This window comes from Perca fluviatilis, chromosome 12 (assembly GCF_010015445.1).
Source record: "Perca fluviatilis chromosome 12, GENO_Pfluv_1.0, whole genome shotgun sequence".
In the NCBI taxonomy this organism is placed as follows: Eukaryota; Metazoa; Chordata; class Actinopteri; order Perciformes; family Percidae; genus Perca; species Perca fluviatilis.
In genome coordinates this window covers 32,958,833-32,977,060 of record NC_053123.1, presented here as the reverse complement: position 1 = coordinate 32,977,060, position 18,228 = coordinate 32,958,833, and the positions used below count along the sequence as shown (strand labels likewise).

Sequence of the window (18,228 nt, the reverse complement as noted above, 5' to 3'; positions counted from 1 at the left end):
CTCTAGACCCCTTATAAATTAAACTTTTGCGATTGTGTGTGACGGCTCCTAGGCCTCAAGACCTATTAAGTCCCTTTGGTTGCTGGGATCTGGGGATTGGCTAAGGACTGGTAATTGACACCTGGATGAACTGATTGCTCACATGTCCATAAATAGGAGTGCCTGGCCAGTAACTCTTGATCTCTCCCTCCTCAAGGTTGCTTTGTTTGTTTGGACTTTGGGTTGAGTTACTTTTGCATTCTAACATTGCTACACCTACACACATCCATACACTACACACATTACTGATAAACTTATAGCACGTTTACCTTTGTTTATTTAAATACATTTGATTTAATTGAGCAAATGTGTGTTCTCCACATTTTGTCATACCTTTGAGCCAGGTCATGACGTGTCTAATCCCCAAAGACTTATATAACATTTTGTACACCATCTGTGTTGTTTATAAGGAACATTTGAATGCCCTTTTTGGCCAGTTGTGACAGCCTTATGTGTATTGGATTGATCAGCAAAAGACAAAGAGCCCTCTGAGAGACAGTTTAATAAGAAGAAAAGAAATCAGTAGTCATTGGTAAAACAAACGGAAAGCTAAACATTACAATGTGTGCAGATTTAAGAAGAATAGGTTACTGTTTAAGTGTCAAGTGCACAATAATGCAGCCTATAACAAGATGGAATTAACTTTTAGCAAGCTCTTCACAATGAAAAACAGAAGAATGGTATAGAGTTAGCACTATTGGAATATCAGCTGAACATACTATAGACTAACAAATCTCAGTTTAAACCTCTTCAATCTAACCACTGAGGAGACGGCAGAGGCCCCAAAGAAAAACACATCAACTGAATATTGAGAGGTTCAATAATGATTTCTGAACTGGAAAACTAATTCAACTTCCAAGTTCTAACAGTATTCTCATTTATCATACAACACTGTGTGGACATCCACTAAATTGATGTTGGAATCATGTCATTCTTTTTCTTCTGGGGCCAAAACTAATGAGTATGTTTGGTGTCTGAATTAAAACACTTTTTATAAGTGTTAAATAGTCATTGTTAAAGGAAATAGGAAAAACATGAATATAACATCTGACTAGAAAACCTCTTGAACAGTGATGTCTGAGTACAATATTAATGACATAGTGCTGCAGGCCTTTACTTTAATGTCACGATATTTAATTCACGTTTTAAGGAAATGTTACAGGTACGACGTAGTTTGCTGTCGTGACTTTTTCATGAAAATGATTGGCATGTCTGAAAGAATATTTGTTATCATGAAAACTGATTCCGTCAGATCGATGGTTTACTGTTGACAAGGGGGGGTTGAAAAGTGATCTTCAAGGTACAAAAACACACTTCCTCAATGCAAAAAGACAAAGTAAAGCTAAAGGAAGGAACCTCATCTCTACATTATTATTTCAGACGACAGAACAGATCATTTGTAGAAATGTTGGTGCAGTTTTCTTTGACAGAACAACTTCTTGATGTGTTTATGAATTTCTTTCAGTTTTAGTCCGTATATGATTGGATTAAAGAGAGGATGATACAAAATCACTTGTAAAGTCATTATTAAATGTATAGTTTTTGGAAGCTCCAATTCCAGTTTAACTATAACGACATCATAGGTAAACAAAAAAGAAAAGCTGATTAGAACCAACAGATGAGGTAAACAGGTCTGTGCAGCTTTCATTCTGACTTCTCTACGACTTTGGTACGTTACTATGAATATCTTTGTGTATGTAAAGATTATGAAAAGCACAGGGAGAATTGAAACATTGAAAAAGACAATCACACTGTACACAGTGAGTGCTTTTGAGCTCACACAGTGAAGTTTGTAAATTGAGTTGTTGCAAAATATTCCTTTCAAAGTAAAATTACAGAGTTTAGCAATTGCACCAAGAGCTACTGGAACTGCAACCTGACAAGCAGGCACAAACCAAGCTAAAGCCAGAAAGATACACACAGTTGTTTTCTTCATGATAGTTTGATATTGCAGAGGTTTACATATAGACACATATCTGTCATAAGCCATGGCTGCTAACAGTAAGAATTCTGAACTATTTAAAGAGTAATATAGGAAACACTGAAAGAGACAGGCTGAATAAGATATGAGCTGTTTTTCAGATAAAAAGTCATTCAAAAGCTTTGGATAAATAGCAGTGCTGATAAGAAGAGAATTCAGTAACAAAGCACCAATGAAAATGTACATAGGCTCATGAAGGTTTTGGTGAACCCAGATAAGGTACACAATAGTAGAATTACTGCAGATTATTAGAATATATACTGTGAACATCATCAAAAAATAAAGATATCTGTATTTGTCCACTTCAACATGCCCACCAAGAGTAATATATGTTATATTTAATTCACTATCCATTTAATATCAGACAACAATAAATCAATGTTAGCGTATAAACCAGGCACATTATCTTGCATGCATACATTAATTAAAAAACGATTGAATACAACATGTTAGATTGTTGAATTTACATTTACCTACACGTAGTGTCTGTTGACCTTCAGAATTCAGAAAGTGAACTGTTTGGCTCAGTGGACTGTTTTTATCAGATTTCTTGACCCTCCATGGATCTCATTAAAATGTTCTACCTAGAGTTGTTATCATGTAAACAACTACTAAAAAAACTACTCTGGAGGCCTGCACCCATAAATGTGTTAAACTTTCTTTACATGGGTGTTTGGTCTCTTTACATTTTACCTGATAATGTTTGTGGCCTTCTTCCTACACCGCTGGGGGGAGGGCTCCTCAATTGATGGCAGCTGCATCCTGCTTAAGTGCAGAGTAGTTTTTTGCTGTGTTTATTTCCAGGTCTTTGAGCTTGACAATGAGCATGGAGGGAAAATGGTGTTGAATATAGTCTATGAACAACATTTTCACGTGTTTCTCTGGTCCAGGGTGTGGGGTGGTGATGGCGCAGTGGATGTGATGGCGCAGTGGATGTGACACATGCCTTTGGTGAGGGGGACCTGGGTTTGATACTCACTGCAATACATCCACCAATGTGTCCCTGAGCAAGATACTTAACCCCTAGTTGCTCCAGAGGTGTGCGACCTCTGACATATGTTTCTTCCAGTATCGGATAGTCCTGGGGTCAATGTCGAAATGTCTCGCAGCTTTTTCACCCGAGTTTTCCTCCACGTATTTTAAAACTCTTTTCGTTTTGTTGTTGAAAAGTCCGTCAATAGTACCAGAGCCCGTCATTCTCTGCTAGCATTAAATGAGACCTGTATTACATCCAGTGAAGCTACTGCCATCTATTGGCACCTGTACGTTACTGCAAACTACACATACAGCCGCATTGACTAAAATACCGGTAGGACAATAATCCAGAAAAACAAAGTGTGGAAAAAAGCATGAATATATTATTGAACCTGTTAAATTAAATTGGTTGAAATGTACATTACAATGAACTTGAATTTTATTTTGACTTAATATTATTTGAAAGGCATTTAGGAGATTATCCACACTATTTTTTCCCCGGCCTTAATTTGAGACTAACTACCAATTAATTAATTAATTAATTAATTAATTAATTAATTAATTAATTAATTAACTAACTAACTAACTATCTATTAACTACCGGTTTTTATTTGAGGAAATACGGTATAGCAAGTCACTTTGGATAAAAGCGTCAGCTAAATGACATGTAATGTAGATCTATTTGGATTAACTGTAAGCATGTGGGGACTACAAACAGGAGCATTGATATATTGAAAATGTCTGTAAAAACATTTGCCAGTTGGGCTGCACACACTTTAAAGGACCTTTAAGGTGTGAGTAGAAATGGCAATAGGTGTAAACCGAGCCCTTGGTATCCTGCTCTGCCTTTGAGAAAATGAAAGCTCAGATGGACCAATCAGGAATCTTCTCCTTATGATTTCATAAGGAGCAAGGTTACCCCTTTCTCTGTTTTGCCCACCCAGAGAATGTGGCCCACCCATGAGAAAGAGAGACATCATGGCTTTCAAACAAGCAAAGGGGAAGTTGGTCAAGGCCACACTCCCATCCTCCACCTGGTCCCCCCTCTCTCCTCCTCAATAGCTATAGACACAGAAATGGCACATCCTAAGGAAAGCTCATTGTGGGACTGGCTCTACTGGCTCTAATTCTGCACCAAGGCTGAATTTTGGGAAAGAGACTTCAGATACTAGCCTAGAAATCTCGACGCACCCTAACAGCAGCAAAATAATTTTGCAGACACGGGGGATATAGGCACTCTCAGTTGATTTGCGAGCTGAAAAAAACAAACTCTGGTCAGGCCAATCACATCGTGTATAGAGTCGGTGGGCGGGCTTATGGCTGCTGCTGGGAACAGCGATCTTCTGGAAGACTTGGAGTTAAGCTTTTCTTTGAGAAAAGAACAAAGAACGGCACAGAAAATCATTCTTACAAAGGGAAGCTATGTTCAGAGTTTTGCCAACCGGATATGGCAAAAGTTTAATCTATGAACTAGCTTCTCTTCCTTCTTCGTTGCTCTGCCTGGTTGTAGTGCTATCCTATTGCATGCCCAGAGAATTTGAAAGACAACCGTTTATCCCACCCATCGGATTGAGCCCTGTCAATGGTGAGTTCCCAGACCCAACATCTTGCTCTTTCATGTTTTATGTAAAGCACTTTAAATTGCCCTGTTGCTGAAATGTGCTATATAAATAAAGCTGCCTTTCTTTGCCTTACCTTAACGTTAGTAGCTTAGTCTCAGAAAATGAGACGTTGTGACTGATAAAACCCAATCAGGCGGCTAAACATTGGCGTCAGTGTCGCTGTTGCCAAAGGTCATTGTTTGAAACTGCAACAGAACCCCACAGATTCCAAACCAAAATGGGGTCAGATATGGTTTTTAAATTTCTCCAGTTTAGGTTCTCTAAAACGCCAGAGCAGGTGGGATGCGAGCTGTAAACTTAGCCAAAGATATTAGTTTTTAAACCAAAATCTAGCAATGTAAATGTAGCATAAGTACCTTGGGGTCTTGTTCCTTAGTAAGGGGACAATGGAGAGGGAGATTGGCACGAGAATTGGAGCAGCAGGGGTGTTATTGCATTTGCTATACAGCACCAATGTTAGAAGGCTGAATGCTGAAGGCTGAAGGCAAAGCTCTTGATTCACCTGTCAATTTGTGTTCCTACCCTAACCAATGGTCATGTAGGCTGGGTCACGACCGACAGAAAAAGATAATGGTTACAAGCGGCCCCACGATCTGAAATTGTACCATTCACCCCAATCTGAAAATACGCTCCTCTACCATCCAGACCTACTTATCAGGAATCTGCTTTCTCATAAACTAGTTACTTGTAATATGACAATACCGTCTATTTAAATATCTGCATGTTAATTGAAGGCTTTCGGAAACAGGAACCGATTATCACAGCAAAATGCCACTCACTTTTTCTAAAATTTCTTTTTCTAAAAAAATGTTTCTAAAAAATTTCTAGTAGGTGAGTGAATGAACAATCTATTACGTCCCCCAGTGTTTTTTTTAAACAGTCGCTGTCCGTAGCTCTGAACAGTGATTGGTTCGGTCTGCTGCTATGCAGGCAAAAATGCATTACTTGAAGCCTTACAAGATGGACTTTTGTGTAATCTGTGACTCTGGCGTGATCTCATGATATCGTGAGTATCCAGCTGCCATGTAAGGTAAGACAATAGGGGCATCAGGTCAGTAAATGCTGTGTAGATTATGGACCAGCAACATTTAGATTTTTTTATTTGGTTGGTGGAGCGCAACCTACGCATTGCCCAAGTAATGTCATTTTATGGCCTAAGCTTTGTTATGTATAAAATGTGTACATTCAATGCAATTTAATTCATTTTGATGTGTATATTAATTAGTTTTTTTATTTGTTTCCTACCGCTTAAAGTCCAGTATACTCGCCGTTTCAACCTGTTGCGCGACAGTGTGACGTCTTGGGAGCGCAGTAAATATTTATACATGCATGTGCTGGTCACGACACTAGTTGCAGCCTTCTCCTGAACAGAAGTGGCGCAACTGAGGAAAGGCTACCAACTTTGCTATTTCTACGGACTAGAAGAAGAAAAAGGTAAATAATGGAGAAGAAGAGAAGCACTTTGAATACTTCAGAATGTCTGCATGATTCAGTGACCTACTTCGTCGGATCAAGCTTTTCATTCACCATAAAAGAATTCATCTTAACCCAGTAAGTTTATAAGAGAGACTTGCAGTCTCTCTGAGAGTCTTGGCATCTGGTTGCCCTCAAACTTGTCCATGCTTCCTGTAAAAGTAAAGTAGTAAAATTGTTGTGTAAAGAAAGTTTAACACCTATGGGTTCAGGCCTCCAGAGTTTGAAGAAGTTGTTTACATGATAACAACTCTTGGTGGAAAATTTAATGAGATCCATGGAGGTTGAAGAAATGTCATAAAAGATTTTGGCTGACTTCAACTGTTCACTTTCTGAAGATGAACACACATCAAGTGCAGTTTAGGGTCAGGTATCTGTTAATGAATGAGACAATCAAATACATGATACATGTTAATGCAATCTTCATAGTAAGTCTTATTTCCTCAGTTTATTAATTTAAGCTTGTTATACAATCTGTCTGTCTTATTCATTAATGGTTTAATTTGTGACATTCTTCATGGATGATGAATTTAATGTAACGTATATAACTCTTGGTGGGTATGCGGAAATGGGCAAATCAAGGTATTTCTATTTTGTTATTATGTTTACAGTGTATATTCTAGCAATCTTGTTTAGTGTCACCATTGTCTGCCTTATTTGCATTCACAGGAACCTCCATGAGCCTATGTACATTTTTATTGCAGCTTTGCTAATGAACTCTATTGTTTACAACACTGCTATGTACCCAAATTTGTTAGTTAACTTTTTTACTGAAAAACAGATCATATCATATTCAGCTTGTCTCCTTCAATTATTTTTATATTACTTCTTAAGTGCTTCAGATTTCTTGCTGTTGTCAGCCATGGCCTATGACAGGTATGTGTCCATTTGTAAACCCCTGCAATATCCAAATATCATGAGAAAAACTACAGTGAGTATTATATTGGGTGTAGCTTGGTTTGTGCCTGCTTTTCAGCTTGCTGTCTCAATAATTCTGAGCAGTAATATGAAACTTTGTCATTTTACTTTAAATGCAATTTTCTGTAACAATTCGGTTTACAGTCTCCAATGTGTTGTTTCAGAAGTACGGGCTATATTTGATATATTTGCTCTACTAAGCCTGGCACTTCTCCCTTTGCTCTTCATACTTTTTACATATACCAGGATACTTATAATAACCTATCGAAGTGGTAGAGAGGTTAGGAAAAAAGCTGCACAGACTTGTTTACCCCACCTGATAGTTTTGCTAATCTTTTCCATTTTGTGTGCATATGATGTCATTGTCATTCAGCTTGATGTGGGATCTGAGGTACATTTAATAATGACTCTACAAGCATTTTTGTATTATCCTCTTTTCTATCCAATTATATATGGACTACAAATGAAAGAAATTTCTAAACACCTAAAGAGGTTGTTTTGCCAAGCCAAAGTCATCTAATGTATTAAAAGTGATGTCACAGTAATAGTAATATTAGTGATGCCAATGGTTAGTCATTCCTTCTGTTATATGAATGCAAAGATGTAAATGTTTGGATCTTTGGAAGGTATGTAATGTATTTGCATCTATGCTGTAAAAATTCTTTTAACAATATTTCATGGAAATAATAAAGAGTATATTCATTTTGAACAACGTAATGACAAGTCAATGATGCCGTGATACAAAAATATGTCTTTGTTAATCTCAACCCCAGACCTCATTAGTCAGTCATGGGCAATCTAGCCATCTGGATTAGAGCGCGGATCGAGATGCATTTTTCTGTCCGAGCCCGACAGTTAAAATCTCATTTTTTTTTCATACTAATGACACACGCACGTTTGTTTGCGTGGAAAGATTTTATTAAGCAACTGTAGGAAGGCATTCGGAAATGTCAACAGATGAGGGCAAGAAGCGCACGTTAACACAGAGGCCCAATCATATAGCCAATTGAAATTAAATTAACATAGGCCTACCAAAAATGGCCCAAGCTAACAGAACGAACTCCATAATATTCACACAAGAATTTCTGTGGACCTAGGTCTCTTAATGAAATTTAGATCAACACGAGTGTCCCCAGCAAAACACAAAAGCAACTTATTGAAATGAAAATCACTCTTAGCATTGATGGATGTTAGGGTATTATTTAAAATTTATTTTAATCAAAAAAATGAACCTTTGCATCACGTGAAACAGGCCCATTGGATACCTATATAATAAGCTGTTTTAAATTTAAAATGTTCAATGCCTTATCGCGCTGATGTGACTGAGCCTGACCCGAACCCGAACATCATTTTCAAATATCTGTCCGAACCCGGCCCGTCGGGTCCCATCGGGTCCCGTCGGGCTTGGGTTGGGCAACCATCCTCTAATCTGGATATCTTTTGAAGTTTCTCCCATTTTTCTCCCAAGTAAAAAGGATATACAGAGTTACATTTACTGCAGAGGCCAATGTAGACAATCCACACTGCAAGTAAAGATAAACCAAACAATCAGCAATAATAGGAAATAAGAGTACAGGGCCTGGAATAAGCACATTAATAGATAATAAATAATAGAAATAAAGTAATGGACAGCGTATTTCTTCCCTACCAGAGACGTCAAGATTTGCCTGCTTCAACTGGCAAACCATTAAGCTGCTGTTGTACTCATAAATATTATAACTTTTCATTTATGGACAGATAAAACTAGGAAGTGTCAGTAAAACTGACTCTGATCATCTGGTAGTTTGGGCAGGACAATCTATGTATACTGTATATATAGGACTTGATGTACAAATTGACTGAAAGTGCAGGGTCTGGTAGATAGTCAGGCCTTTAAGAGAAATAGTCTACGGGGTGAGTTATAAGTCCTGTGTAGAAAATGTATAATAAACTTATAATTGGGATTGCAAGAAGACATTGATACATTATTCCAAACTAATTCAGTTCAGACCTGATTCTGGGAGCTGGATGTCATTTCCCAAAACTGTGTCAAAAGAAAGGGGCCAAAAGAAAGCCTTAATTTAAACAGATTAAAGTCAAGCCAACAGAGCTTTGGGACCTTATCTACACTAAATTGTGGTCTATACATAAAGACACAGCAGTATGCCAGCCCAGGATACACTGGAAACTTCCACTGCTGATCACAACTTGAGATAACAGTGAAACAAAGAGACACGTTAATGTTTGTTTGAATATTTGGAAAATGTGCATAAAACTGTCTTCCTCATTACCAGCAGATCTACAAACTATGAACTCCTAGAGTGGAAATAATAATAATGCTAATGTAAGCATAGATATTCAATTGAGTGTGCTTTAATAAATAAAGACCTCATTTAAGAAAGAAAATGAGTACTGATATGAAAAGGTTTGCAACAATACATTACTGTACGTTATCTGGCCAATAATAAAAATTAACATTCTTGGTAGATTACTTTGTAACAGTAACCAAGAATTTCTACAGTACTACCCAGCAATCATTGCAGCAAAATGTACAATAATTGCTACCATGATAACTTTCCAGAGTTGTAAAATCTTGTCTCATAGTAAAACCTTATTTAGTTTGAAAGCAAGGGTGACGCCATTGCGTTTGATTTAACTTCTAGCTGAGAAGGATCTATTCTAGCCAACCATAGACAATCAATGGAAGCTATGATGTCAAGATTATGTTCAGTTAGGGGGATGTCATAAAAACTGGATAAATATGAGAGAGCAATTTCAACAACATTGTGACCATGAAGGAGCACTTCAAGATTAATTCAAGACTTTTTAAGACCTTATTTATACCACCTAGGATGAAATTAAATGCCAACTTCATGGCCCTATAATGGAAAATCAGTGTGGATTTTAGGCCTGACAAAATAATTATTTACCATATAACATTACCTGAATTTAATAAAACATTTTATTATAATACTCAACAATCATAATTAATTTACAATAGCTTAGTAAGGAGTGCTTGTACTCTAATAACATAAGATGATAACGTGTTTGTTGCATAAAGAGCTCTTATGCTATGAAACTAAATATACAAAAGAAATAGGATAATAAAAAATAAAACATTTGCATAATGAGGTGATACAATTGATTCCACCTTGGCTAGATAAGATAATATATAATGCAATGTAATATAATATAATATGCCAATGTGAATGCTAATTGCTTCAGTCATAGTTGCATCATGTTCTGCGTCTAAAGGCTGCTTGAAAGCAGCAGGATAAAGAGTTGGGCTCCATTTTTTTTTTCTCACCCTGGTGATCGCCACATCTGGGTGATGCCATCAAATGTGCGTTAGCATGTTCGATGTGTTTGAAAACACACCATACAAAAGGTGTAGCACCACTGACGCCGTCGTCGTCTTATGTCTCTCCTTAAAGCAACACTATGTAACTTTTAGCTGCAGCTGTAGTTCCAATAAGACAACCTGTAGGGGGACCGAAGCGAAAAGTTACATAGTGTTGGTTTAAGTTTCACAGTTTTGCCATGGATCATGTGTAGGTGCTTTACTGTGTATAAAGTGCCTATGACAGTAAAGGAAGTGCAGTGGAGAGAAATGTCAGTAAGAACCTTTGCAGATGGCTTGGGATACCTCCAAGCTTCACACTATAACAATATTTTCTGTGGCAATACTGTATGGATACACAGACACCATGGATCTATTTTTTTTTTTTTTTGTCAGTTTGTCTGCTTGACAATCCCATTTTGCAGCAATAAAATTGAAAAGAGATGAACAAACAATGACATTTATCTTTTTAGAAGAAACAGGTGTTGACAAAGTTGCCTTTTGGGGACATAATTTGAAACTGAGAAAAATGTGAAGTTGGAAAAAAGGTAATACAATGCAATATATCGCAGAATAGTGCAATATGTTTAAAATCAGAATAATATCGTATTGTGACATAAGTATCATGATGATATCGTATTGTGAGGCTTCTGGTGATTCCCAGCCCTAACATCCATCAGGTTGTACATAACATCAGGCCAGCAACAACTTCCCCTATTCTCTGTAGTAGAGAAGTACAAAGTCACCAAATGCAGACTTTTCTTGACATACAGAGACTTCTGTACGAAGCTAACAGACAGAGAGACTTCCACAGGCCTTAAGCTTCCCCTGAGGCCAAAGAGCGGCCTGTCAGGTAATCACCAGCCCGGAACCCCATACTCCTAACAACAAGGAGAAACCTGTCAGACTGGTGGAAGGGCTAAGATCTGCAACACCGTGGCTTCACACGTTTTTGAGGGACTGAGGCTTCCAATTGGCTGCGGGTCCTTGAATGCACCACGGGGGAAAAAAAGCCTCCGGCGATCACCGCTCCCGGCTCTTCTAGGTAATCCGTTGCCGTAAGAAGACACGTCGTTCAGCTCTTTTCGAGAATCAACATCGTATCATTCGCTGGTCGAGTGAGACGTCAGTATCTTTTGTGATACAAAAGGATCCCAGTGAAATACTAAACACAATATTTCACCAAATCTGCAGAGAGGGTAAAGCAGCCCTGTTTCAAGGAAAGAAGGACAACGCACTTTGTTTTCCTGCAAGTCGACTGGACCGTGTTCCTGCTCCACTGCCCTGGACGGTACGGGTCATTAATCTCTGGCGAGAGGTTAACTCAGTTCTGTTCACCAGGGAAAATCCGCCGGGCAAACTAACAGACTGCACACCAAAAAGTAAGAGGCTTTCATAGTTCTGGGCAGACTTTAGAACTAGTGAGTTTCATTAATGAGTAAAAGTTATTGCTACTATTTGTTTTCCATTAATATGTGATTGGACCACTGTGTCCTATGTATTACTGTGAAGAATATCCCTGATCAAGATATCATTGAAAGTGTAAATGATAACTCCCGCCGAGGAGGGATCATTACTGCACAAACGAAGCCATAATCCTGCTTTTGTCACCCCACCACGGCGATATGATATAAAGACATTATATCATACACCTGTGGAAAGACAGAGCGTGGGATTATCGCCCTGTGGAGTCAGCTGCGTGCTCGCAGAAAGTAGCAGAGAATAAACACTTTAGGTTTAGATAAAAGAATGTTCCCTGGGATGAGAATTACAGAGAGATGGAGCTAGTATAGGTCCAATTTGTAAGTATGTAGGGTTCGAGCACCGACGTCGGTGAGGACCCTATTAAAACTGAAGGAGCTTTTCTTATTTAAACCTTATAATCAGAGATGCACCGATTACAACTTTCTAGGCCGATTCCGATTTTCTTTGAGTTAGGACAGCCGATACCAATTTTAGCCAATTCCGATTTCATTTTTCTAATCTAATGGAGAGATGTCAGAGTGAGGGAGCTGCCCATGGAAACATGCTCCGAGCAATTAGGGGTTCCGTGCCTTGCTCAAGGGCACCTTGGCTGTGCCCAGAAAGTGATGGGGACTTGAACCAGCGACACTCAGGTTCCCAACCCAACTCCCTACAGACTGAGCTACTCCCACCCTCCATTCAAACCTTCACAATCAAACTCGTTTTTAAGGGCCTAAACATGCTTAAAAAGTCACCAAAATTTGCACACACACTAAGCCTGGAGAATAATTTGATAGTTTAAGGGTTATGTATAAGGTGTGCAAAAATAGCTCCCCACTAGCACCCCACTTAAAGTTTTCAAAGTTGAAGCCCCTCCTTTAACTTTGATAAAGACCAACGGAAATTGGTAAGCGTATGTATCATGTCAAGACGTACAAAAAAGCCTCTTGGACCCACCCCTTAAAACCAACAGGAAGTCTGCCATTTTTAATTACGGTGTGAAATTAGTGCATTTTAATTTTGGGTGTTCGGCATTAGGGTTAGGGTGAGGTATCATTGCACACAGCAGAGAGTTTCTTTGTTTGCATCCTATGCTTTAGCAAGGCAGTCTTTCATAACTCATAGTCCACTTGACGTAAACGCTTGTGTGGGGTACCATTGAACTCAGCAGATACTTACTTACTTACTTACTTAGTTACTTACTTACTTAGTTACTTACTTACTTACTTACTTACTTACTTACTTACTTACTCCTCTTCATCCCCTATGAGACATAAGGCTTCAATGAGCACTCTCCATTGCATTTGGTCCCTGGCAGCATGTTGGGCCTCTCCCCATGACAGGTTCATCTGTTCCAGCTTTTGTGTCACAGCTCTGCGCCAGGTGGTTTTGGGTAACCCAGGTTTTCTTTTGCAAGGTTGTGTCCATCTTAAGGTGACTTTCGTGATGCGGTCCTGCTCCATCTTCAACACATGTCCTGGCCATCTCAGGCGTCTGTGCCTAATCTCCTTGGTGATGCTCCGACTTCCCGTTTTCTTGTACAGTTTATTGTTGGAGATCTTTTTAGGCCAAAAGCTCTGGCATGTTCATCAAATGCATCCATTATGGAACACTTCCATTCTCCTCATGACTGTTTTAACAACTCGCCAGCTCTCTGAACTGTAAAGCAGAACAGATTTACATTGCAGTTATATAGGAGCATCTTCGTTTTAAGGCTGCATTGTTTTGATCTCCAGATGGGACGGAGTTGGGAGAAGGCACCTTGACCCTTTCCCAGCCTTGCTTTAATGTCTTTAAATGCCCTGCTGTCCTTACTGATGAGACTGCCCAGAAATCTTCCACAAACTCAAGTGGTTCCTCATTAACAAGGATGGGTACTGTGGGGATGGCATTGACACACATCACTTGTGTTTGGAGGTGTTGATACTGAGCCCAAATAATCTGGCAAAGTTGTTAAGCCTATCAGTTTTAGCCTGCATATTGTACTGGTTGGTTGATAGGAGAGCAAGATTGTCAGCGAAGTCAAGATCTTCCAGCTGGGAGAACAGAGTCCACTGGATGCCTCTGGGTCTGCCTGCCATGGTGTTGGTTGTGACCCAGTCTATGGCGACCAGGAAGAGGATAGGGGACATGATGCACCCCTGTCTCATTCTGGACTGCACGGACAATCACTGAGAGAGGTCATTTCCCATGATGACACTACACTCAAAATGTTCATAGAATGTTTTTATGATTTAAATGATCTTTGATTGTATTCCATATGCGTGCAGTATCTTCCAGTGGGTTCTTCAGTGGACACTGTCAAAGGCCCTCCTGAAGTCCATGAAGTTGATGTAGAGGGATGCATTCCTTTCCAAGCACTGCTCTATGATGTATAAGTTCTGATCTATACATCCTCTTACCTCTGAAGTATATTATCATCCTATTTTATCTGACCATTCTATATAACTTGTGTTTAAGCTTTATCTGAAGATATTATGACTGGTACCTAAGATTCGACAGGAGAACTCAGATGAACCTTACCCTACTTTCAGAGGACACCTCTCTGGAAACATCTGGAAAGTGTTATCAGTGGGGCCCCCGAGATAGAGATGTCTTTGTTGAAAAGAAGGCCAGTTGGCTTGTAGCCATTGTTCAATTATTGATCCCACCCTAAGTTACAAGTATAGATATACCATGTGTTAACAGCAGAACCTCAGAGTGACCATTGGAGAATTGGGAAAACTGTCGCTCTCCGGGCTCTTCAGAGCTTGTAAATTGATGCTGAATTCTTTGATGTAAATAAAACTTTATAATCAAGAACGTCAGCGGATTCTTCTCCACACAGCATTACACCATCGATACTACATATACCACACCTCCCTGAAGCCTGCTTGCTCCTGTCTAATCCTGGTGTCAATTGCTGTCTCCATCTGGTTGAGAAGGACTCTGCAGAACACCTTGCTTTAAATAGACAGAAGGGTGATTCCACGCCTGTTAACTCAGCAGATAGTTCCTTTCTAATTGTGATGGTTTGCTCTGCCCCTTATGCTTTAGCCATGCCATCTTTCATAACTCTGAACTGTTAGAAATAAATGATTGAGCTGGAGTTTTGATCGAGCTACGTTGATATGGTCACATATCTTACAGATAGGGAGGGGGTCTCGCGGTCTCGAAGGTTTAGGGATTTTATTTTATTTTTTATGTTTTTACCAGCTTTCACATTTTTTCCAGTTAACATCAGGGGCTAAATGGGCCGATCAAACGAGCTGAATTCCTGGACTATTTAAGAAGGAAAAACCTAGATGTGGCACTTATACAAGAGTCACATTTACGTAAAAGAGATATAAATCGTCTACAGAATAAATACTTTAAGGTTGTGGCCTCACCTAGTGACAACACCAAAACCATGAGCTCCATTGTGTTGCTGTCGCGGAAGTGCACACTCACCGTAGACAAAAGTAGTAAAGACTTAGCATTGATTATATTTTGTGCTCCAGCGGGAAAGTGCAGCAGCACAAATATCAAACTTGGTGACCTCAGCACCACGAGAATTGGAGGAGAGTGATTGGGCAAAGCGTGATTTCTGTTTGTTTCTTTATTTTGTTTTCCTCGAGACCGCAGAGGGTGGGGGTGGGAGAGTGTTTTTGTTTTTGTTCGATTTGTGTCTGTTATATGCACTACCTGACATTGCCTGGCACGTATTGTGGAATGTATTCTGTATGCCTGTATGATGAATGTTGCTATAAAATCTTGTTGGTAACCCTGACGTGCGCAGAGGTGCGAGGGCCCATCCGACGCTGCTTGCAGCTTTAATTTATCATAGATTTAAAAGGGCAATAGGGGAATCAGTGCGAGCCATGGAAATAATGTTAGGACCTCCAATTTACCAGAACAAAATGGAATTGTGATGAATATGACAGTATATAGCAGAATATGGATATGAGCAAATGGCAGAACCAATGAATATGTTGTAATAAGCCAAATGCAACGAATATGAAACAATTGTCACAATGCAAAGAAGAAATAGCAATTAGTGGATGGAGATGAATATTGCAGCATATGATAACACGATTGACAGGAACCACTTTTCAGAATGCAATTTTATGAGAAATTGGCACATCTGATGAAAATTATGATCTGGATGACATGAATGACTTTGCAAGGTCAGCTATGACCAGAAATACAGGAAAAATAAAATAAGAAGGGGACAGTGGGCAGCTAGACAGCCGTGAAGCAAAAACACCACAACCAGTTATGCATGTATATCAGAGAATCTACTACATTCAACACTCCACGTCCATAACCACTTTCAAATCTCACCTAAAAACTCATCTTTTCAGACAGGCTTACTCTCTTTAATTCTTTTATTAATAATATTATCATGTTATTTTATTGCTTTTATTGCTTGTTTCTCTGATTGCTTGTTTAATATATTGAGTGTTTTATTGCTGATTTTGTAAGGTGACCTTGAGTGTTTAGAAAGGCGCCTATAAATAAAATGGATTATTATTATTAATTTTATTATTAATCTGTGCAGCAAGCACCTCCACATTTAAAAGCTTAAAACATGAATGTGACATGACTAACTATCCAGCTACTAGTTCTCTGCCATCTGCTTGGTGTGTCAGCACCTTTAGCTGGGACAAAAAGGTGAACAAAAAATATACCTGTGTAAGTTCGGCCTCCATGACAACAGAACATTTGTGGTCGCTGAAATCATATCACCAGCTTTGGGTCCCTAGAAACATAGAGTACCTATTGTGCCCCAGTTAGTAGTCTGGTTTACAGGCCTCCAGAGTTTGATGACGTTGTTTACATGTTCATTATCTTGGTGAAAAGTTTTAATGAGATCCATGGAGGGAAAAAGAACACTGATAAAAACAGTTAACTGAGCTGGACAGTTCACTTTCTGAATTCTGAAGGTCAACACACACTACGTGCAGGTAACTGTAAATTAAACAATCCTTAACAGGTTGTATAACATCTTTTTTTTAATTCATGTATGCATGTTACATAATCTGCCTGGTTCATAACATTGATTTATTTTTAAATGATTTGAAATGGATAGTGAATTAAATATAACATATATAACTCTTGGTGGGCATGTTGAAGTGGACAAATACAGATATCTTTATTTTTTGATGATGTTCACAATATATATTCTAATAATCTGCAGTAATTCTACTATTGTGTACCTTATCTGGCTTCACCAAAACCTCCATGAGCCTATGTACATTTTCATTGCTGCTTTGTTACTGAACTCTGTTCTTTTCAGCACTAATATCTACCCAAAGCTTTTGATTGACTTTTTATCTGAAAAACAGATCATATCTTATTCAGCCTGTCTCTTTCAGTGTTTCCTATATTACTCTTTAAATGGTTCAGAGTTCTTACTGTTGGCAGCCATGTCTTATGACAGATATGTGTCTATATGTAAACCTCTGCAATATCACACTATCATGAAGAAAACAACTGTCCGTATCTTTCTGGGTTTAGCTTGGTTTGTGCCTGCTTGTCAGGTTTCAGTTCCAGTATCATTTAGTGCAAATACAAAACTCTGTAACTTTACTTTGAAAGGAATCTTTTGCAACAACTCAATTTACAAACTTCACTGTGTGAGCTCAAGAGCAATCACTGTGTTTGGTGTGATTGTCTTTTTCAATGTTTCAATTCTCCCTGTGCTTTTCATAATCTTTACATACACAAAGATATTTCTTATGACGTACCAAAGTCGTAGAGAAGTCAGAATGAAAGCTGCACAGACCTGTTTACCTCATCTGTTGGTTCTAATCAGCTTTTCATGTTTGTTTACATATGATATCATTATAGATAAACTGGAATCGGAGTGTCCAAAAACTATACGTTTAATAATGACTTTACAAGTGATTTTGTATCATCCTCTCTTTAATCCAATCATATACGGACTAAAAATGAAAGAAATTTATAAACACATCAAGAAGTTGTTCTGTCAAAGAAAACTGCACCAACATATCTACAAATGATCTGTTCAGTCTTATGTAATAATAATGTAGAAATGAGGTTTCTTTGATTATTAGAAGTTGTTTAATCCAGAAGAAATAAAAAAATGTTCATAGTTGCTATACAATAAATGGTCATCAGCTTTACCATTGTAATGACATATCATTTTCTGCAGTAATTAAAAAGACAAAAAACTATTTCATTTTTAATTTAAAAACTATTTCATTCTTTATGATCAAGTTTAATTACAAAAAACATTAAGTTTGTTTTGAATACATGTTTGCGATGGTAGAATCCTATTTCTCTGTATGCCATTTATTTTTGCTTTACTTTGTCTTTTTGCATTGAGGAAGTGTGTTTTTGTGCCTTGAAGATCACTTTTCAACCCCCCCTGGCCAACCGTAAACCAGGGATCTGACGGAATCAGTGATCATAATAACAAATACTCTTTCAGACATGCCAATCACTTTTATGCA

The 18,228-nt window shown here is 38.4% G+C and overlaps 3 protein-coding genes and 1 pseudogene across 3 annotated transcripts; 2 read left to right on the top strand and 2 right to left on the bottom strand.

The window, feature by feature from the left end:
- Positions 1-1,432: 1,432 nt before the first annotated feature.
- LOC120569396 (olfactory receptor 52A5-like) lies at positions 1,433-2,374 on the bottom strand. Its single transcript, XM_039817270.1, has one exon. It carries the CDS (start codon positions 2,372-2,374, stop codon positions 1,433-1,435), a length of 942 nt encoding a protein of 313 aa, XP_039673204.1.
- Positions 2,375-6,607: 4,233 nt separating this feature from the next.
- On the top strand, positions 6,608-7,528 carry LOC120569677 (olfactory receptor 6N2-like). The gene has a single exon (XM_039817681.1). It carries the CDS (start codon positions 6,608-6,610, stop codon positions 7,526-7,528), a length of 921 nt encoding a protein of 306 aa, XP_039673615.1.
- A 6,164-nt stretch (positions 7,529-13,692) lies between these two features.
- Positions 13,693-15,249, bottom strand: LOC120569395 (annotated as a pseudogene).
- A 1,584-nt stretch (positions 15,250-16,833) lies between these two features.
- LOC120569394 (olfactory receptor 51E1-like) lies at positions 16,834-17,775 on the top strand. Its single transcript, XM_039817269.1, has one exon. The coding sequence runs from the start codon at positions 16,834-16,836 to the stop codon at positions 17,773-17,775; it is 942 nt and encodes a 313-aa protein (XP_039673203.1).
- The last annotated feature ends 453 nt before the right edge of the window (positions 17,776-18,228 follow it).